This window comes from Saccopteryx leptura, chromosome 4 (assembly GCF_036850995.1).
Source record: "Saccopteryx leptura isolate mSacLep1 chromosome 4, mSacLep1_pri_phased_curated, whole genome shotgun sequence".
Lineage (NCBI taxonomy): Eukaryota > Metazoa > Chordata > Mammalia > Chiroptera > Emballonuridae > Saccopteryx > Saccopteryx leptura.
The window spans coordinates 97,948,460-97,971,866 of NC_089506.1; the positions used below are offsets into that span (position 1 = coordinate 97,948,460).

The 23,407-nt window shown below is 42.9% G+C and overlaps 1 protein-coding gene across 1 annotated transcript; it reads right to left on the reverse strand.

The window, feature by feature from the left end:
• Nucleotides 1-191: 191 nt before the first annotated feature.
• OLFM4 (olfactomedin 4) lies at nucleotides 192-22,977 on the reverse strand. Its single transcript, XM_066380810.1, has 5 exons — nucleotides 22,638-22,977; nucleotides 17,236-17,388; nucleotides 10,429-10,641; nucleotides 9,315-9,474; nucleotides 192-2,052 (listed from the first exon to the last, which is right to left on the reverse strand). Exons 1-5 carry the CDS (start codon nucleotides 22,923-22,925, stop codon nucleotides 1,250-1,252), a joined length of 1,617 nt encoding a protein of 538 aa, XP_066236907.1. The 5' UTR covers nucleotides 22,926-22,977; the 3' UTR covers nucleotides 192-1,249.
• Between the last annotated feature and the right edge of the window lie 430 nt (nucleotides 22,978-23,407).

The following is a 23,407-nucleotide window of genomic DNA, read 5'->3' on the forward strand; positions in this document are numbered from 1 at the left end:
AAGGGGAAGAATACAGCATTGAAGGAGCCACTTCCATAGACCAGAACTCATGAGCATTAAAGGCAAACAGACCAAGAACAGATGATAAAGCCCCCAAAAGCACAGACACACATAACCTGCAAGGTTTTCAAACTGCATTGATCTACGACGGACTTGCAGCAGGTTTTCTACATTTCTTTTACAAATATATATATATATATATATTTTTTTTTCCTTATAAGTTTCAGTCTTAAACACAGACAAAAATGGCATAAAACAATTGACAGGACTTCCCGCAAGCCGCGCCTGTGCCGCAAGGGCTTTGTGACATAACCGGAGATGTTGTCATTTGCTGCTATCTGATTTTCTCACAGTCTTAGAGTCATGTAAGTAAAAGCTCATAATAAGGGAAAAAAAGTAATTTTATCTAATATTTGTTCCATTAAAAAAATTAAAAGAAAGAAAATTTATTCATTTTTTATAAAAAGCAGGAGGTAAGAAGAAGGTGGGGGACTTGGTTGGTAACTCTGTTTCCAATCTTCCAAGCTGCCTTGGAATGAAGTAGTTAGGCAGGAGGGTTCTGCTGACTCGTCTATAGGTAGACTGGCGGGGGGGGGGGGGGGGGGGGGGGATAATCCAACGCCTCATCTGTAGATCCGTCTGGGCTTGATTAACAGTGTACAATTTAAGGTAGAAAAGGGCCTTTCTCCAGAAAACTCTGAGCATTTCATAGATAAAATATAAGCACACTAAATGTATGTATCTGTGACATACAAGATGCCATTTCAGGTGCTAGCAAGAAAAACAAAGAGATTTTTCTTCAAGGAGCTTCAGGTATTAATCTGCCCAATTTGGCCCCAGGGTTTTTTCAGGTCTGGAAGAATTAGGCTCCATGGAGAAGTCTGGTCAATGTGCCTTGCTACTACAAGGGACTTCCTGAAGCCATATGGAGTTCTCTGTAAGCTTCCTAATTTCCAGATGCACCTCACTGAAGGCTTTCTTAGATCCATAATGTCCCTTAGATGCCTGAGACTCTTACCATGGAAGGACCTTATTTCAGTAGAAAATGTATCCCAAGAGGCAGATGGCTTCCAAGAGAACGCATCAAATCAAGGCAAATATCTTAAGTCTCAAGTGTGATAGAACTAGGCTCCCAAATAGTACTAAGCAAACATACTCCTAATCTCCATGCAAATATCTAAATAAGTGGAAAATACCATTTATTTTCAAGTCACATTTTGTTTCTTTCTTACCCTAACATGTAAACAGGTTAGTGGGGCTTCTGCTCAAAGATCAGATCATAATTCACAAGGTAACCATCATTATAGACAAAAAGTTTCTGGTCAAAAGGGTGATAATTAATGCTCTGCACGGTTTCCTGCATCTTCTGCATTATAATGCTTAGTTTGCCCTCTTTCTTTGTGTTTGTGTCATAGTAGTAGAAAATCTCTTCTGTTCTGGTGTTCAAAGTACGGGTGGCATACAGAACCCCGCATACCATGAAGGCGTTAGAAACAGATGGTTTGTACTGCCTGGTTTGCCAAGTGTTTAGCACCGCAAGTGTGGTGTCATTGAGTTTACTGATTACCATGTTACCAGTGCTGGCTTCAGTTGAATAAATCACCCACAATCCATTCTCATCAATGGCCAAGTCAATATCTTGCCAACCCACATTAGCATATGAAAAGCGGTTATTATACACAGCAGCAGGGAGAGTTTGAGTCACAGCAACCGTGTTGGTAGTCAGGTTAACTTTAGCAATGTTACCAGTGTTATACCAGTTGACATACATGTTGTTATTGTAAACTACTGTACCACCACCTTGACCATACTTAAGCCGATACTCTCGGGCATTTATATACAATAGCAGATCATCCAGTGTGTTATAAAGTCTGTAATATTCCAAGACTCTCCCATCTGTATTTAAAGGTGCCACCCAATACAGCCCTTGGTCTGGATTCTGGGGAGAGTAATCCCGACCCCAGGCACCATATTTGTAGCCAAACCCTCTCCAGTTGAGCTGAACGATCGAGGGTCTGCTGATGTTCACCACACCACCATGAGCACAGCTTCCTAAATACAAATAAGAAAACAAAAAGTTATTCTTAGAGAAAATGAATGGCAAGAATTAAACAGTTTAATATCCTAAGAACTAAAAGAAACCATAAATATTTTTCTTGTAAAGGCTCAATGACAACAGTGGCTCTGAGGGGGAAAAGCCCAAACCTTCCCGCGGTTTCCGTTTCAGTGCAAGCCTGCTGTCAGCTCTGGAGAGAACCACCTTTTATTTCCATGGATTGGCTCTCAATCGAGAACTTGGGAAAATGAAACTGCCATGGTTAGAGGGTCTGCACAAAGGCAGAAAAGGGAGATTTGGTGAATTTAATATGTTTTCTTCTATCAGGAAGCATTTCACAAATAATATGTTATTTCATTTTTCTTGTAAAGAAATCAGAAAAACAAGTTCGTCCCAGAATCTTACCCTGTTTCCATAGAGGCAGAAGGTCCCACTCATCACTGTCAGGGAAAATTGTGATGAAGGAGAAAACTGCCCTGGGCAACTTGCCTTTCCCTTCACCCTTCTGGGACCCCACGTGCATATCCATACCAAGGTACCAGTGCTGCCAGCAGCTAATCTTATTAGTGGAAGTTTTAAATATGGTATTTTAAAGATATAGGAAGTTGGTCCTATAATGGTGGGATTTCAGCTTTAAGAAGCCACAGGAGTTATTTTAGGGCAAAATTGCCTGCTCTGTGCCCAAAGCATAGTCCATCACATAGATCACTTGGTGATGATCTTGCTGCAGTTATCAGGCACGTCTTGTTGTGCTTTACCTGTATGCTACTGCATCACAGAGTGGCAGGCTAGTACCTCATCAGTCCCACACACTGTTGTCACAATGTGTACAGTCAAGTTTGACCAGACCCACGGTTCCACTGAATCTGCATGCCCTGTCACACTTGGGTGAATGCGTCAAGCTGAGCAACTAGCCCTTCATGTAGCCTCTCCTCTAAAGTGCCCACGAACCCGAACCATTTATGAACTATCAAAGATAAAATTCCTTTGTATTTTTATAGTTATTCAGAGAATTGAACATACATTTTCTAGGATCTTAATAATACCCTTAAGAGACTTGAGATTTTGTTATTGGATAACAAAAAACAAACAAACAAAAAACCGAACAACTTCAAGTATATTTGAAGCCATTTTCCCTCATCTTGCTGCCTGGAGCAGAACGGGTAAGGGAAGCAGGGAACAGATCCTGAGGTGCTGGCTCTGGCTTTAAATGCTACCAGGTGAGCTATGCTTCTGGAGAATTGCCTGCGGTTAGCATTGTGGGGGACATGCGGGGTGCAAAATTATTTCCTCCGAGTCTCTGCTTCTGACTCATTCCCTTCATTGCTAAATGTCTCCCCTTCTCCCCACCTCATTCAAAGGACTGCTCAGAAGTGAAACCACTACTGGAAATTCTGCTTTTATTTTTCCAATCTGCTGGTGCTTTTGGGTCCCAGAATTAAATACGTGCTCCTTAAATGCTGTCATAAATCTGCAGTTGGTGGGAAAGCCAGCCAACCATACAACAGGTAGAGAAATGAAACCACTCTGCACCCAACCTCAAATAATTTTGCATACCATTAAGCAGAACACAACTGTGGGTTTATTTTAATAATGTATGCACCATTTCATAAATAAAAAAGCAACATGTGTTCAGTCAAGAGACTGCTCCTACTAAAGAAATAATAAATAAAATTATAAATTATTATTTCTTCTCCTAAAAGTGATCTCTCAGATGAATGCTTGTTTGCTTTTGTTTATGAAACAATGCATGAATTATTAAAATAAAGTTAGCGGTGTGTTCAGTTTCATGATAACAAAAACTGTTCAAGTTTCCACATGCTACAAACTGAATTTTCTAGTTAAAATATCTCCCCAAGAATTTATTTATTCAAGTACATTTCACTCTGAGGAAATGAAAGAAAGGCACTTTCTTTCTTGCAGGTTAGAAGACGTAAGAATTGTTCGCTTAATTGAATCTTGCCTCCCTGGCAAGAAAATATCCCAAGTCAATAGCAGCAAAATATTTAAAGAAAACTTATGATGCATATAACTAACTCAAGCATTATCATGGGGTTAAAGATAATAAACTACTCTGTCTGGATGTGGAAAGCCTTAGATATGAAGAAACCAAAATAATCTCTTTAAAATCAGTATGACTACTACTAGCACTAATAAAAGTAATGAGTCATCATTTCACATGTTGACCAGGACATTAAAATTATATCTGGTAAAAATACAAAAAACTGTGTGAACTTAAAACTCTCTCACATCTCAACCATTCCTAAGTACTCTCCTGTTTTGTTTTGTTGTTGTTCCTTTTTGTTTGTTTTGTTATCTTCACTTTATCCTCTATCTACTTTGGGCCATTTTTAGGTCGCTGGCTATGGTCAGAAAGAAGAGGATAGAGGGAAGAAAACTAAGCATCATTGCCAACACTACAGATGTGGCTATAGCACTGAAAAGCTATGGCGGACTTCCCTGTTCCGTGGCAGCAAATGGTCTTGGAAACAATGCTGACACTGACAGCCGGTACCCACTGCTCATCTAGCCCAGCCAGAGTCCCCATGCCCTCACCTACCCATCTACCCTAAGCGTCTCTCCACCTCCCTCATCTCACAGCCCTTCCCGATTCCTTTCTTCATTTCAAGAGTATGTTAAATATACTTTATTCCCTTCCTTAGCCATCCCATCCCAACGTTACCCTGCCACTGGCAAAACAACTCATTGCCCAGCCACAATCCAAGAATTGTGAAAAGACCAATGAATCGTTTTGAATTTTCCGGTGGAAGAGAACATTGCATAGAACTGAAAGCAAAATAATTTGGTATTAATCAGGTTTTTGAGTTGTTGGAACTTTCTGGTCACTGCAGGACTCACAGGTGTACCTCTCTCAATTAGAGCATCTATGGGAGGCAGCCTGGCACAATGAAAATATTACCAGGCAGATTCCAATTCAGTCTTCACTCCAATAATTGCTAGACTGTATCCTTCAGCCTCAGTTTCCTCACGTTAATAGAAAAATAATAATATCTGTTCTGCAAGACTATTAGGAAAAATATACAGAAGGTAGGTACATGTATCTCTATAAATGTAACTATCCTGGCATACCCACATCATGTTACCTCTGACGGTCTACAGGACTGTCTACCTTCCTGGATGGTAGTTTAGAGCAGTGGTCCCCAACCCATGGGCCATGGTCCAGTACCAGTCCGTGGGCCATTTGGTACTGGTCCACAGAGAAAGAATAAATAACTTACATTATTTCCATTTTATTTATATTTAAGTCTGAATGATGTTTTATTTTTAAAAAATGACCAGATTCCCTCTGTTACATCCATCTAAGACTCACCCAGGGGTTGTCAAACTTTTTATAAAAACTGCCCACTTTTTCAGTGCTGGTCAATCTGGTCCCTACCGTGCAACCAAACAGCGCCGCGATTGGCCCATCATGAAAGCTGGAACGCCCACTAGTGGGTGGTAGGGACCAGGTCTATCAGCACTGCAAAAGTGCACGGTTTTTATAAAAAGTTTGACGACCCCTGCTTGACGCTTGTCTCAGTCACGTGATACATTTATCCGTCCCATCCTAGAGGCCGGTCAGTGAAAATATTTTCTGACATTAAACCAGTCCATGGCCCAAAAAAGGTTGGGGACCACTGGTTTAGAGTACTTTTGCACCCATTCTGGTAATGTACTCAGAACAGGGCCAGCCATACAAGTGTTTGTGGAATAAAGGAATGAAAGACTAATCAAATCTCTCCCACCCGGCTTACCTACCCTGATTTATAAAATACCTGCCCTCTATCTTGCTATCTATCTGAATTGTTTAAGACCCTGGTATTTACTTCACAGAACATAATACAAGGAACCTTTAACACAATGGTACCTTTGATCGGCAATCTCTCCACCATGACATTCATTAGCTATTGCCATGGTATTCTGAAAATATCCTGGGAGGCCACATGATGAGACTTTAAATACTGTAACTTGCCTTTTTTAAAGCATCATGTTTAGCATTTTTCTGTAAAGCCAAAGATGACAAGCCTGCAGAAGAAATTTAATCTGAGATCTATCAATATGCTCTCTCTCCTAGGCAAGTAAACTCTGAGCCAAGGAGAATGTCTTGTGAGAATTAGGCAACTAAAATGGTAATCATTACAAAACAATTAAGACTAAATTGATTCTGAATGATTGAATATATGCTATCCAATACTCTGCTCTTCCTTAGGCTTGGGATTTTGGTAGGTCACCCCAAATCTTTCATACTTTAGTCAGTCACCTAGCATTTACCAAGTACCTACGCATGTCAGCACAGAGCCTAGCATTTCTGAGTGCAGTGGTCATCAAACCCTGAATATTCCATCACATTCTGCCTATGCAGTCATTTAGATTCAGGGGAAAAACAGAGAGAGACAGAGTCAGTTGTTTTCAGGGGAAAAGCTAATGAGCAAAAGGTCAATTATTTTAGATTAGAAAGTTCTATGAATTGAAGCATAAAAAAAGATGCCATTTGCAGCACAAACCATAATGTAAAGTGTACTTTCTTGAGCCCTCACTACATGCTCTGGTTCTAAGATCAAGCTGACCACAGGGATGGCAGACCACAGCTGCAAGGGAGGGGCCAGGAGAGTGAGAATTACTTCATAGCTGAGAGTCCTTTCAGGTCTGTGCAACTCTGCAGTCCAAAAAGCAGAGGCCAGATTTTCAAGTCCCAGAGCAGTGAGAAGCTTTAATTAAAGTCTCCACAGGCTCACAACTTGGTGGTGCCTGGGGATTTTTCAATTCTGCCTTATCAGCCAATCCAAACAGAAAGAGAGCGAGTGACAGAAATTGATTTAAAAAACATGACAAAAGAGTCCGTTTAATATAAACATCATAAATATAATATGAACAAAGCTGGAGGAGGGCCAAGTGGCTTGGCCAGGATCCAGGTGCAGCCAAGGTTGTAGGAAAGTGAGAAGAAATCTGGGTCTAATTTGCTTCAACAACACAGCTGGGCTGGGCTGGGCTGGCTGCTGAAGTCTGCTGACAAAAGTCTAAGTAAGTGAGAGGACCAAGGGGAGAGTTCTGGAGAAAAAAATTCTAACGGATGTAATCCAACAGACACACCTGTTTTCCTCCTTAGATACTAAGCAGTGTGCCTTCCCCGGTCCTTGAGTTATTGACACCTGGCACTCTTGTGTCCTCAGGAAAAGCAACCTCCTCCCCATCGAAGTCCCCTCCTCTGAGAAATGATGGGCCTGGGCTAGAGGACCTTGAATGTCCATTCCTACTCTAAAACGTCCTCATTGCAAGGGGTGCAGAGAAAACTGAGCCAGAAAAATCTATTCCATGAGGAAGTTTTGTTAAGGTTAAAAAAAGAAAGAAAGAAAAGAAAAGAAAAAGGAAGAAAGAAAATCTTGCTCAGGTATTATCAGAGGTTGACACTGCCTCGACACCTGCCCTCAGGGAGCCCTTGGTGGCCCAGCACAAGAGCCTTCATTTACAACTCTCAGTGACACCTCTGATCCCAGACCCAATTTAGCCTCACTCTTTCACAGAGGCCAGAGCGTGGCCGTTGTCCTCAACCTCCTCTGCGTGTCACACTATGACAGGTCCCCAACTGCAGAAGGTGGGGAAGAGTCCCCTGAACAGGACCGAGAGGCTATAACTAAGGCAAGATCTAATTAAAGCTTCAAAAGAAGCCAGCTACACTGACAAGGATCCCAAAACGCAAAGCCTGAAAGGAAACAGGTTGTGACAATAGGAATTAATGAAAATAACAAGAGCTGACCATCTGATGAAAAGATACAGCCCTCATTCAGGCTGAGATGCTCACCGCCGGTGACAATTGTTTCCCAGTGACAAAGTGTCCCCAAGGAACGAGGAACGGGGCTGAATGCTGCAGCCACACCACTGGCTTCAGCACACCTGCAGGGATGAGCCGTGGAGCACAAAGACCTGGCACTGCCTTTGTTTGCAGCGAGGTTTCCACTTCAATTATCCTTGTTAGTAATAATAACAACTGCCGGTGTATAAGTGCCAATCGCAGAACTCTGAGTCCCCCAAGCCTGTTTCATTAACCCTCACAGCAACCCTGCAAGGCGGGTGCTATTATTCTTCCCACTTTATAAGTGAGGAGATTAAGGATGTTTTCACTGTGGCCACATAGCCAGGAAGCTCAGGCTGTTGGAGTCCCAGAGCCATGTTCCTGACCCCTACACTCCACTGCCTTCATTCACACTCACGGGGTACTTAACGGAGCACACACCTCTGTGCTATAGGTGACCCCATGGTCATGTCATTGAGCGTGAGATGCCCGCCGTGCCCTCCAGGGACTCAGTCCCAGAAGGACAGCAGGAGACACCGACAAGTGCAGGCCATCCATAAAATCCTCACTGAATCCTGGGACCCACTGCACAGCAGGTGCTCAGACATGTAAGAAAAGCACAGAGGGAAAATAAAGAGGCAGAATGAGGGAGGGGGAGAGAGGAGGAGGAAAGGAAGATTCAAGCTTATCAGACAAATGAGCCAATCAGCCCTTCCAATCCTCAGCCGCAGAGGACACACAGGTTCCAGAGCCCCGCCCCCCCCCCCCCCCGCCGACCCCCAGAGCCCTCCCCCCCGCCGGCCCCCTGACAGCCACTCCATCACCAGAGGACATTAGTCCTGCTAGTAAATGCAAGGGGGATATGTGTAACGTGTGGCTTTGTTTTAAATCAACGCATTGTTCGTACTTTTTCTCTGTGAGCTCTAGGATGTGATGGTTTGTGAAGCTCCCGGGGAAGATTTAAAAGATGGAAGGGTGGCCTGACCAGGCAGTGGCACAGCAAATAGAGCACTGGCCTGGGACACAAAGGACTCAGGTTCAAAACTCTGAGGTGGCCAGCTTGAGCGTGGGGTCGCTGGTTTGAGTGTGGGATCATAGACATGACCTCGTGGTCGCTGGCTTGAGCCCAAGGTCGCTGGCTCTAGCAAGGAGTCATTCAGTCTGCTGTAGCCACACACACACCCTCCTACCCCCGTCATGGCACATATAAAAAAGCAATCAGTGAACAACTAAGGTGTCGCAACAAAGAATTGATGCTTTTCATCTCTCTCCCTTCCTGTCTGTCGCAATCTGTCCCTTTCTCTGTCTCTCTCTCTCTCTAAAAAAAAAAAAAAAAAAGATGGAAGAGTAAACTCCGAACTGCGAAAAGCCTGTCCTGGCTTCAGGGTTACAGTCCCAGACCCCTTCTCCACCCCGCTCGAGGCTCCTGGGGGCCTGGCTCAGGTGGTAGGAATATGGCCAGCTTACCTGGGGCAGGCGGAGGGGGCACAACAGGGACGTTTTGGTCCTTAGAGGCTTCACATTCCTTTAGCTTGTTCTTCAGAAGCGCGATTTCTCGGCGAATGCTGAGGACATTGTTTTTGTCTAGCGTCTCGAGCTTCTCTACCAGGAGTGTCATATTCCTTATCTAAGGAAATAAAAATTCAGAGTTACTTTATATTATTGTGCAATTTCTTTCATAAACATTCCAGGGCTGAATTTGTCACTTAGTGAAACACCACTGAAGAATATACCCGAGATTCTTCTGAATGGTTTCATTTGGAAGAATATATTTCATGGTTTAGCATGAATGCTTGTCAGATCCCAGGCAGATGTGTGTGACGAGAGGAAAATGGCAAGATTTTAATGGCTTTAATAAGCACAGGCTCAGTCTAAGCATCCATAAATGTTCGTTAAAGTTCATTTCTAATAACCTGCTCCTATAAACTCGTGTTTACTCCTGTTGTATCATAATTAAGTTTCTAATGAATGGTGAGGGGCAGAGAAAACTGAAATCCTAAAATATGTAACTAGAATTCTCAATTATAGCCCATGGCATGACTGTGCTAGTAAATTCTCATTGATATAAATTCGCCAACTATGGTCTTTAGCCATGGAATTTAAAAGGCTTCACTAAAACATATTCAGAAGGAACTCATTTGAAAAGGGTTGCCAGTGTGTAGAGAGAAATTCCAAGAAAGATCAAGGAGTATATGATCATTCAAAGGAGAAACAGACCTAGTAAATCCAAAATCAGGTATATGTGGTTTTCTAGCCCCATGAGGATAAATTCAGAACAGAGAAGACATTTGATCTACCTTGGCCACAGAGTTGTTTATATCATCTCCTTTCTAGAGATATTAATTAAAAGGCAGGACCTTGATCATTAGTTGATACCTGTTCTTCAGTCAATATATTCCCATTATGCTCCATTTATTATTCAAAGACCAGCATCCATCTACAGCAGAGCACCAAGATATGCCACGTAGTCATGAGAGAGTACAGAATTAGAAGTCAGAAGAGAGATTTGTATATTGTGCCCTTGCACTGATAACTGAAGACAGTGAGTATTAATACACTGACAAGTGAGTTCACCTCTTACCTCTACTTCCAGCTGGTCAACAATTACTGAGCTCCCAACAAAACTGTCCTTCATCTGGATGATCAGTTTCTCCATTTCCTTCACTTCTATCTTAATCAGTTCAAAGTCCAGTTCAGTGTAAGAAATGCTATTTTCTTCCATGATCTCTATTCGAACAGTTAGGTTTGAGAGTTTCTTTTCATAGATGGTGATTAATTGGGCATATTCCTTCACCTGAAAGGGAGTCAAAGAGCTCAAGTCAGTTCCCAGAGTAATATCATACAGTCTTCCTCCACTACTACGCCCTTGGGGCAATTGGATTGCTGTCAATCATTTTTTTTTTCAAGAAATGAATCAAAAATATATTTCATGACATATTTTTTAATATAGCCAAATACAAACTAAAAAGAACTTATTATTATCATTGAGGGGGTGGATTTTTCACTTGCATAGACTAAAAATAATTTTGCTTCAGAATCATCATTTGCAAGAACATTTTCATCTCTAACTTCATATTTGAAGATATTAGCTCACCAGATTAACTGGTTTGCCTTCCCCTCTCCCTTCAAAGCACATGCTCTAAGTCAAGGTTTCCCAATCTCAGCACTGTTGACATTTGGGGCTAAATCATTCTTTGTTGTGGGAGGTTTGCTTGTGTGTTATAGGATGTTTAGCAGCATCTGTGGCTTCCAGATGCCAAAAAGCACCTGCCTGTCCCCCAGGTATGACAACCAAAAATGTCCCAGAGGTTGCTAAATGTTCTCCGGGGGCAAAATTACCATCACCACCACCACCACCACCACGACCAACCTCCCTCCATTTACAACCGCTGCTGTATGTATCTTCTAAAAGGAGAAATGCACTGAGAATTCTTCCCTTGATCACCACCTGGAATGAGTTTTGAGCTCCTCTGCCTTTTACAAAACAGCAGAAAGAGCCAACTTACCACACAACATGTGAGTGTATGTGCGACTGCAAAGTGCACACTTCATTAAGTGCACCCACATTTATTCCAAGAACTGATTATGGCAATCAGACCTTTAAATTACATATTTGTTGCATATATTTGAATGTCTGATCATTAAGTTAAAATACTTCCAAAAATTCCCTTGGTGGTTTAGTGTATAATTGGAATCTCCAAATGGATATTTCAATAAACACAGTTGGTAGTTCTTTCTGTGTCTGATGATCTCTAAAAGAAGCGCCATGGCTTTTTTTGTTTGTAAGGACCTGCTCATTAAAGTTTGTTTGGTTTCTATTCTTTTTAAAATTGTGAATGTAAGTGTATACTTTTTCCCAAACTATGATAATGTCAAGTAGCTGAACCAGGGTGCCTGATGAATGTAGAGGCAGAGGTTGGCTTCTAATCCTTGTAATCCTAAAGGCAGCTCTACCTTCTGTCATTTCTGCCCTTCCACTTAACCCTGCTGTGCAAATTAGTGTGGACTCACAGGCCATAGACCTAAAGAGCTAGGGCTTCAGGCAAAGAGGATGTTAATGAAAGTTGAAAATGCAGCCCTTGGCACTGCTCATGTATCTCCTGGGGCAACTGATGCTCACTGCCATCTGATGTGCCATCACTGAGAAGACGGTGACACTTTGGCAGAGAAGGAGGTTAAAATATATATATATGTATATATATATATGTATATATATATGTATATGCATATATATGTATAAAACCTAACAAGCTCCCCTCAAAAGTATAAACAGATATAAGATAACCAGTTTCAATTTCTAAAATTAAAAAAAAAATGTCAGGCATAAAACCTTGTATATGATATAATAATAATAACAACAACAACAATAATAATAATGTGCCATTCCATTGCAGAAATGAAAGTTTGTCAAATGATTACTTGTGTTGGCATGTGGCCTTGCCAGCTAGCTCTTGGAACAAATGAAACGCCCTCTGTTTTTCTGGAACATTTTTGTGGCACATGGCAGCTGTTGTTCTCCAAAGATGAGTGATTCAACTGTCATCTCTGCAAAATAAAATGTGGCTCACACTGAAAACCAAGGCAGCACTCAGAGTCTGTTTCCTGTGAGAATGGGCGGGGTGCCTGCAATGGTTCAGCCAAGAAATGAAAGGTCTTTGAAGATCTGTTTGGAAAAAGCGCAGGTCCTTTCAGAGGACATGTAAAGGAAAGCTCACTGGTGTTTAGGAAAACTGGAATCATCCACGAAGGTATGGAAAGAAGGGGATAATTTGAGAATGAGCCAGAAAACCCCACAGTGTAAGCTTTACTAATGTAAGTAGATTGTTAGTATGGTATCAGGCTTATTGTAAAGACTCAAGATTATATATATATACACACACTATATATATATATATATATATATACACATACACACAGTGTGTCTGTAAAGTCATGGTGCACTTTTGACCAGTTGTAAAGACTCAAGATTATATATATACACACACACAAAATACATATATATATATATACAGTGTGTCTGTAAAGTCATGGTGCACTTTTGACCGGTCACAGGAAAGCAACAAAAAATGATAGAAATGTGAAATCTGCACCAAATAAAAGGAAAACCCTCCCAGTTTCTGTAGGATGATGTGGCAGCATGTGCGCAAGGGCAGATGATGACGTAACACCGTGTACACAGCAGAACAGCCCACAGCCATGCCAGTCGAGATGTGGACGGTACAGAGGAAAGTTCAGTGTGTTCTGTGGCTCGCTAAATTTGAATCCATGACCAAAGTGCAACGTGAATATCAGCATGTTTATAACGAAGCACCACCACATAGGAATAACATACTTGGTGGGATAAGCAGTTGAAGAAAATCGGCAGTTTGGTGGAGAAACCCCGTTCTGGAAGGCCATCAGTCAGTGACGAGTCTGTAGAGGCTATACGGGATAGCTACCTAAGGAGCCCTAAAAAATCTGTGCATGAGCCCACATCAAACTGCACTGAATAGGTATGAAACTGGGAGAGTTTTCCTTTTATTTGGTGCAGATTTCACATTTCTATCGTCTTTTGTCGCTTTCCTGTGACCGGTCAAAAGTGCACCATGACTTTACGGACACCCTGTGTGTGTGTGTGTGTGTGTGTGTGTGTGTGTGTGTAGTATTTTTATGAAGTAAGAAACTGGGAGGCAGAGAGACAGACTTCTGCATGTGCACACTGAGATCCACCTGGCATGCCCACCAGGGGGCGATGCTCTGCCCATCTGGGCGGTTGCTCCATTGCAACTGGAGCCCTTCTATTGTAGCACCTGAGGCAGAGGTCATGGGGCCATACTTAGCACCCGGGCCAACTCTGCTCCAAAAGAGCCTTGGCTGCAGGAGAAGAAGAGACAGACAGAAAAGAAAGGGGGAAGGGTGGAGAAGCAGATGGGCACCTCTCCTGTGTGCTGTGGCCAGATATCGAACCCGGGACCACCACACACCGGGCCAACACTCTACCACTGAGCCAACCGGCCAGGGCTCGAGATAATATATATTAAGCAGCTCTCATAACAGATACCTTATAAATTACAGCGATTATTAGAGAAACAGTAATTTCAGTTTGTTTTTTTCAATCTGACCTTTTAATTTATTATTTTTCACATTTCAATGCACAAAACATTGCTCAATCAGTGTTGTTTGTTTATGGGTTGGCTAAATGTCTCACAGGCTGCCTCAACCTTCTCATGCATGAGGATCTTTTAGCAAATGCTTGATATTAAATAACTTGCCCCAAAGACCTAACCTTCCAAAGAAATAAAATCCTGCGCTGCCTTTTGTGTCATTCCCTTCTTGAGTATAGTCATAAGAGAACATATCATACACAACAGGAAAGTATAAAATGCTTTCAGCATCTTAGACAGAGACATAAGTCTTTGTGTACTGGCAGATAAAGAATCAATGTAAGGCAGTGCAAACCGTTTTGTACGGGCCTGCCCAAATGGGCATTCACCCTGACCTCTAGATAAACAATGATTTCCAAGGCAATCTAGGGACAGCTATAATAATTTACCTGAAAATTCAAAAGCCTTCAGTTGAAGAGATAACTTTGTATTTGAATTCATTAGTGACCTGCTGCCTCTCTTATTAGGTCTGAGCTAGAGGATGGTAATAGTATGGCTGAGAGAAAAGAGATATGGGATTAATTCTGAAGACCCAAATTTCTATCCTGGTTTAACCAGCCCAAAGAGGACAGTTATGTCTCTTTACCTTTATGAACCTCAGTTTTTTCCATCTCTAAAATGGGAAGGAGAACCTGGGCCTATCTGCCTTGAGAGTAGAATAAAAATGGAAGCAATTAGAAAAGCACAAACGTAACATGTTACTATTGTAGTTGTTATCACCTGTCACATGGCTCTATTGTACAAATCTCAACAGGCAGGACTGTTCCTTCCTTAGGCTCAATTATAGTGTTGTTTTTAAGACTAACTACTGACGTTTTCAAAACTAAAAGTTTTCCCACCTACTCGGCACTTCCTCCCTGCCAATTATTATAAGCAAAGCAGATGCCACCTGCCCCCTCACAGAACTGGAATTAAATGTCCCACATCACAAACCTGGCAGGCTGCATGCTCTCCCCGGAGCAGCATGGGCTTTCACACTGTCCTTCACACTCCTGCCAGTGAGGAGACATGCAAATCAGTAGCTTGCACTATTTCAAAGCAAATGACTAACTGAGAAGATCTTTACCTAGAATTTTCCTGCGCTTGTTATGTTTTTATGCATAACTTCTTATCTGTACTTGATTATGCTGGAATAAGGCTATGAATATTAATGGTTGGAATTTATAATTTAGTGCTGTGCCTCTTCTGCTGATTAATTCAAGGACATTTTATTTCTTAAAAAGCTAGGTTCCTGGAATAGTCAAAGACATTTTCCTGGACATTCATTTAAATTTAGACTATTTATCTACCAATTTAGGTTGAAAGCAGGTGTCAGCCTCACCATAATTTTCATCTTAAAGGATAACTATGTGGGCTGTTTTGGTGGCTAACCTGAAATATCTCGGGAAAACTTATTTTGAATCTTGCAGGAAGGCCAGTGCTCCTTGTAAATTAAAGGAGTTGCATTTAATAATATATAATGCGACTATTGCTTAGCATGAACTTCACCTGTGCAGAAAATGGGACCCTTTCTCATTGATTGCTAACTTGGCTAAAAAGGCAGAAAGAGTCAGAACTGAAATGCCAAGTCCCATTGCCAGTTCAGAGAAAGGCAAGCCTTGCAAAAACTTCCCCCACCCAGAGAAAGCACTGGTCAGCGGCTTCCAGTCAAGGTCTTTACCAAGGGTGAGGAACCTATTAGTCTTCATTCAATTTCCCAGGGAAGCCTCCAGTTTTGATATAATGCCAGACACATCTAATATGATGTTCCTACTGAGACCACAGACGATAACCACAAGAGAGAGTGATAGGGAGAGAAAAAAAAGAAAGATAATGGGAAAGAGGAAATCAGAGGGAGAGAAAGAAAAAGAGAGAGGAAGGAAGGGGGCTAAGAGGCAAAAAGACCTGGGGAGAGAGGGAGGAGAAGGAAGAGGAAGAGGAAGAGGAAGAGGAAGAGGAAGAGGAAGAGAAGGGGCCTTCCAAAAGTCAGAGAAAGCAAAAAGGAGTTATAAAAATTTTAGAAAGAGGCCCTGGCCGGTTGGCTCAGTGGTAGAGCGTCGGCCTGGCGTGCAGGAGTCCCGGGTTCGATTCCTGGCCAGGGCACACAGGAGAGGCGCCCATCTGCTTCTCCACCCCTCCCCCTCTCCTTCCTCTCTGTCTCTCTCTTCCCCTCCCACAGCGAGGCTCCATTGAAGCAAGGATGGCCCGGGCGCTCTGGATGGCTCTGTGGCCTCTGCTTCAGGCGCTAGAATGGCTCTGGACGCAGCAGAGTGATGCCCCAGAGGGGCAGGGCATCGCCCCCTGGTGGGCATGCCGGGTGGATCCCGGTCGGGCGCATGCGGGAGTCTGTCTGACTGCCTCCCCGTTTCCAGCTTCGGAAAAATGGAAAAAAAAAAATTTTAGAAAGAAAGATTAGCAGGGATGGACACGGTAAAAAAAAAAACTGAGACAAGGGGAGAAATAAAAAAAAAAAGGAAGGAGTAAAGGAATAGGAATAAGAAGAAAAAAAAAGAAAGAGAAGGAAGAGAAAGTAAAACATGAAGTGGTTAGAGGAGAAGAAAGAAAAGAAAGCAAAGCTGGAGGGAAGACCAAGAAGAAGACTGAATGGAAGAAAAAAATAACAAAACAAAAACAATTGTAGAGTTGGAGTTTGCAGGAAGAGCGTAGGGCCTCTTTCCAGCTCCCTGCGCACCGCGGTGTTGACGTGGGTTTATCCATGGCATAAATGAGCTCCATCCCATTTTCTTCCACGCCCTCATTTTTCCTGCTATACAGCACTCCACATGCGGACTATAAACACCTGCTCCCAAAAATTAGGGGATATTTTATAGTTTCATATTCATTTTTAAATATCCCTTAATTTTTGTGAGCAGTATAAATGCTAAACTTCCATAGGATGCAAATATGCTGTCTTAGATACAGTGAAGAACAGCTGCTTAGAAAGTCCTGAATAAAAAGTGTTTGTGAACTAATGAAACAAAAGCAAACTCAGAGAGACAGACAACAGAATGGTAGTTCCTAGGGATGAAGGGGGAGAGTGGGTGGTGGGAGGACGATGTGGGGAAAGGGGCTCAAATATATGGTAACAGAAAGAAACTAGCCTCCAGGTAGCGAGAACGCAGTGGACCCCACAGATGTTGAATTATAACATGCACCTGAAAATTACAGTGTTTTTAAGCAACAGTGTTCCAATAAATTTAATTTTCAAAGTGTTCTGTTTTGTTTGTTCTTATTAAGATATTGTTGGAAGGGCGGGGAATGCTTACTTTAGAAAGCTCTTTCTCGAACTTCTGGGAGAGCGTGTGCGCTGTGATTTCCAAGCGCTCCACTGTGTCCGCGGGAAAAGTGGAATCTGGCAGCGCCACCGAGCATAGGCAGGTCCCGTGGTCATCCTTGGAGCCGGTGAAATTCGAAAACAACTATAAATAAAAAGAAGTTCGACATCAGTAAGAAGCTGAGGTAAAAAGTTACCAGCTTTCTGGTAAGTAGAGTAATAGGAACTGGCTTGTCAACAGAGTGTTGAGAGGCCAGTGAGTGGAGTCCAATGCATGAATGACTGGTATCTTAGAAACGAGCTAATGCTGCCATGTTTCAGGCGCAGTAACTACTCAGCATTTTAGCCACATCTTCAGCTGTTGTGCTAAATGGCTATGTTAGCCAGCTTTATCTAAAAGAAGATTCTCCTTTCTTGAGGAAGCTTAAGGAAAATTATTACTGTCCCTATGTGAGGAAAGGGAAATAAAGTATGGATGACAGTTTAAATTCCAATTCTACCACTTGCTGGACATGAACCCTCTAAGTCTTGGTTTCCTCATCTGTAAACCAGAAATAACCTATGTCACAGGGTTGCCCTCTAAATGAACTGTGTAGCGTAAACCAAGTCCCTAGCACATGGTAGGTGATCAGTACACTCACTTTGCTTTCTTTACCTTCTACTTACTCATTTTCTTTTCCTCACTTTTACCCAAACCCCAACCCAATTCCTCCAGGTAGGAATGAGGAAAACATCAAGAATAGGGGTTACAAAGGAAATATACAAGGCAAATCACATCCTCTCTTCACCTGAGAAATTGTAGAATTAACATCCTTCAAAATGGAAACAAACCAGCCATTTGTTAAAAGCTGAACAATGTATAAGTTTGAAGGTTTTGTGCAAATTTTTCTAAGTTTTCCAGCTTACCACTTTCAGAAAAGACATTTTAAAATATTTAATGTTTCTTTAAAATATTCAGGCTCACACTTCAGTGCCGCTGCATATTTTAAAATGACAGATTTTAAAGATCCTGTTTTTCTTTTGTCCCCTTTGAACTTTCCCAAGGGGATCCCGCCACAATTAACATTTTTTATTACTACTATTGCTTTACTGAATAGCTCTTGGCAGCCGACTGACTGTGCCTTTCATCTGAAGGCCAGCCCAAAGCTCACCTGTGGACCGTCAACCTGAAGTGTCTCTTTCTCAAACTACCAGGAGAGCAGTGGTTTGTAGACTCTGAAAGCGATCCTGGCTACACCTCTTCAAGTTTAGAAGGTCAGCTGGCTGCAGCTAAGGTTGATACTCTGTGTATTTAATGTGTGCCAACCTCCATGATTCCCAAGCAAGCGGGACCTAGATGCTTTGTATAATCAAGATTTATTCCATCAGTGTTCTCTGGCTTTTGCAACTAAGTTGCTTGTTAATTTAACCTAATCTTCTTTAAGATGAGCATATATATATATATATATATATATATATATATATATATATGCATACCCCCAACAAATCCTGACAAAGGCCTCAATTTTTATTTTATTTTTTGCCAATCATACCCACACCTGCAGGAACTGAGGAGTGAGGAGGAGGGACAAACAGTTTTATGCTAAACACCAGGACTAGAAAGGGGGTAAGGAAAAGGTCTTTGCCAAGAGTGAATAAGGATTGGACAAGTCACCCCGGGAACCTGTCACAGAGGCCAGCTTCCCGTGGAACCAGCTTTATCATTCCCTCTGAAGATAGACTCCAGCTCAAGCATGCCAAGGCTTTTACAGAAGGACAAATATATCATGGACTTTTGAAGAAATAGCTTATTATAATAACTGTCTGCCAAAAAAAAAAAAAGCCTTGCACTGCACTTCGACAAGGGAAGGTTAATTAGCTGCACAAGACAGGGTTGGACCATTCTTCGAGCTTTTTGAAAAGTTCTGTCAACTCAAAAAACACTGGGGATCATCAAGCAGTCTCAGACAATCAACTAGAAACCACTAGCTAACAACTTTTAATACTGAAGTTCACCTGAAAGGCAGGCACATAATTAGGCTCCGCTGACAGTGCTCCCAGCGGCTTCTCTTGAACATCTCTGTCCCGGCGCTGTGGACTCCCCCGCTGCCATCCTGCTTATCGTCAGCCCCGGGTGCTCAGCTGACATCAAAATGGTCCATAAGTTTGATTGGTGTCTCCCATTAGAGATATTTCTGCTCCTCACATTCAAAGACAATGAAGCTAATGGTGATGGGTCTCTCTGTGGTGAATGTTTAAACTCCATGTGCATGTAACATGGGGAACAGAAGACAAAGACAACGGCTTGTCCCTTTGGTTATTGGGAGGGTATTGATATCCTTGAGGAGGGCAAATAGGACCCTATGTGCCCCACAAGGCCCCTTACACAGGTAACTTCTCACTCGCTCAGCATGTGTTGAATTGACATTCACTGGTGTCTACAACGTGCCAGGCTTTGGTGTTAGGAAGAAAGACAAGAGCTGATTCTTGGCTAGTGAATCAGGCCCGTTTTCATGATGAAAGCCTTAGTTGTCTGTTTTTGTTTTTTTTTCAACAAGTCCCGTACCCTGCTGACAAAAAAACACATGACTCATTCTGGTTCGACTCTGCAGCTTCCATGCCAAGCAGAGCATGGGGCCTTTTCTCACCTAAGAAACGAGGGCCCTGACAGTGGCCCCTGCACGGAGGGCGGCATCCGACATGCAGCGTGCTCTGAGCACTGCCACGGAAGGTGTGACTCACATCTGTGATCTGAGGTTGCAATGGCCTCTAATTAGCAGCCAAGCCTAAGTGCCTGTGAAGATTCAGGCATAAAATAATGGTCCTCAACATTTTCAAAGTACGGAAAATGATGCATTGGGAGCTTGCTCAGTGTCGGTTATAAAGGGGTGTGCCGCCACTTTCCAAAGACCTCATCAAGCTGACAGCCAGCCCTGGGAAACTGGGCTTACAGCGGAAGTGTGTGACACCCTGGAGTCTGCTGTGAAAAGAAGTTGGAGTTGTGACACTGACTCACCAGAGGAGGTGAGTAAACCAGGAAAGGAATTCAAACCACTAACTACAATTTAACTGCCATTTCTTATCCACTTTTAACCCTTTGAGCAGTAAGTTTTTTCCACACTCGCTGACCCCCAGGAGTTTTTCTTGTTTTGTTTTGTTTTTCAAAAAAATAAAATTCATTCCAGTTACAGTTTTATTAACTTAAAATCATGTTTGTTTGGTAACCAACTTATAGAAACAAAAAGAACATACATTTGTCTTTTTTTAATGTTGCCTTACACATGTACAGTTGTACTCAGGATGGTCAGGAGGCACGAGGACGTGCATGAACATTCATGCTACTCAAAGGGTTAAAGACTTATCTCCTTCTCAGACAACAGGCATTTTGGATTTCTCTGTTGCCTGACCTATATTTTATTTTCTATTATCTTCACTGATCATCTTTACTCAAATGCTGATTTCTGATATGCAATGAAGTTACAAAATAAATTATTATCGTTACCTCATTTTTAAAAAAATGTTAACAAGTTCTCATTGTTTCCATGAAAATCATTTATTTTTCTGAAATAAAATGGTGCGTCTGATTCCTGACTACAAAGAATCTCTGTCCATGTTCACGGTTTGCAATGCACTCTCCTCTTTTAAAATAAGCAGTTTTCATCTATATGACTTAGAAATACAGAATGCTGCACAGAGGAGCTGGTGAAGAGCAGGGCAGACAGTGTGAGCTATAGAACGTGCTAGCTCAGTGACCTTAAGCCGAGGACTTCACCTCTCCAAGTCTCAGTTTTCTCATCTCTGTAAAGGAATCATTAATTTTACCTACCTCTTAGGGTTAAATAAGATAATATATGTTATATACTTAACATAGTCCTGGCATTTATTAGGCACCCAATGTACACCATTGCTGTCATTTCTGTCTGTGTCCTATCAAAACCATTTTTAATTAACAAAGCTTTATTGCATATATAGTCCTAATGGTGAAAACAAAAACAAACAATAGCTTTTTCTTCACCCTTTTTCCATTGGCCCTTCCATTCAGATGTGATTATGTTAAGACCTGACCTGTGAGTGAAGATCATAAAAATGCAGGAAGGTAGGCTCTGACAGATTTAAGACTCCCCCACCCCAAGTCACGCCTTAGCATAGGAAGTCTAGATTTTGCAGAGCAAAGCTCCTACTGAAAGGCCCAGAGTTGACGTGGGCAGAGAAGAAGTGAGGAACTGCCTCTCACCTCTCCATGCCACTTTCTATTTTCTTTTCTTTTTTTTTTTAAACTAAGTGAAAGCAGGGGAGGCAGAGAGACAGACTCCCCACAACCCCCCTATGGGGGACAGTGCTCTGCCCATCTGGAGTGCTGCTCTGTTGCTCAGCAACCAAGCTATTTTTAGCACCTGAGGGAGAGGCCACTGAGCCGCCTTCAGGGCCAATGGCTAACTCACTCAAACCAATCAAACCATGGCTATGGAAGAGGAAGAGAGAGAGAGAAAGAGAGAGAGAGAGAGAGAGAGAGAGAGAAGGAGGAGGGGTACAGAAGCAGATGGTCGCTTCTACTGTGTACACTGACTAGAAATCAAACCCAGGACATCTATGCACTGGGCTAACGCTCTACCACTGAACCAACTGGCCAAGGCCTCCTATTTTTTTTAAAGGAAGTCCATAGGACTCATCCTCCAAAGAACTGGGCTCATGACACAGTCTAGTAATGTAGCCTCTGGCTGGACCAGTCCCTTTTTAATGCATGATTTTCTTTGTTTGTTTGTTGTTACTTCTGTTGTTGTTTAGAGTTAGAAATTGCTCTAAAATTTCTTATAAAAAAAGATTGAAAGAGAACTGTTATACCTCTGGGGAAATATCTATGTAATAGCTCTTTCCTAGAGAGTGATGTCTCCTTCCCCTATTTCTGTCCTCCATCTCCTTTACAAACCAGGCTCTAAGAAACTGTCAGGGCTCCAACCAGAGCACAGTGGCTCTCACTGCCTCCAGTCCACCCTTCACCATCCTCGGGGGCCTGGTGGGCAGTCAGTCAATGAGACAAGCTCTTCTGGAGCTGTTACAGGCAGGGGCCCTTCCCTACCAGGTCTCACCCAGGACAGAACCTGGGCATCTCTACCTGTAGAGCTCCCCTCCCCTCCCTTCCTCCACTCTAAAGTGCAGCCAGGTGAGAGACCCTCTCTAAAGCTTAAACTGTTTCCTGAGAGTCATCTGCTGGAAAAACTGAGATGTCATCTCTCTTGCTAACAATTTAATTATTTCACCCAGGTTTTAATTCATTTCCATGGCACCTACAGTTAACAAAAGGAGTCGTAAATCTTTTAGAGTGCTCAGGTCTGGCTGTCCATGAAATTATATCCAGGTCCCCAAAAAGCAAGGGGAAGGAATGACTGCAGCTCTCAGACTCTGGGGCCTCCTCACCTGGGACACGGAGCCAGAACTGGGTCTGCTGCTGTTGCGGCTGCCACCCCTGGAGCCGGAGCTGCTGAAGCTAAACCCGGAGCCGGAGCTGCTGAAGCCGACCCCGGACCTGGACCTGTAGGAGCCGGAGCCACCGGCAGAGCCAGAGATGAAGTTAGAGCTGAAGGCAGGGAGGGTTATGGAGCTGGGGCTCGGGTCAGGGGCCAGGGACCGCTCTTCCTCTGAAAACACTGCCGCTGGGCCGAGAAAGAGCAGCAGGGCTTGTAGGAGGGGGAGACTGGGCCGCATCGTGTGCTGTTGGCTGGAGCAGCTGGCTTCTCGAGGGACTCCAGGAGTTTCTTATAGTGCCCTGCGGGGATTTCCCCACGCCCGCTTGTGGGGAAAGAGGAAGCCACCATGGAGCACGTGACGGCCCTGGGAGGGTCAGGACACCCAGGAACCTGAGTCACCTCCACACCTTGTCCCTGAGCCCCACTCTGTCAGCTGCCCCTTTGATCTGGTTATCTCCTGCCAAATATTAATTCAAAAGAGCTTTATCAAGCCTCATATCTCATTCCCAAAGTGCTACTTCCTTGAAAGAGACTGGATCAAAGTCGTCTTTGTGGATGAGCCGAAGCTTGGTCCCGGGAGGGAAAGGCGACCCTCAGTCTCATACTTAGAAGCCACTTCCAGAGGCCTTTCACCCACGGCTGCTCTCCAAAGAAAAGCAGGGAGACTCGTTTAGAAACTCTGAATGTCCTCAGGATGGGATTCCCCCTCCAGTTGCCCTG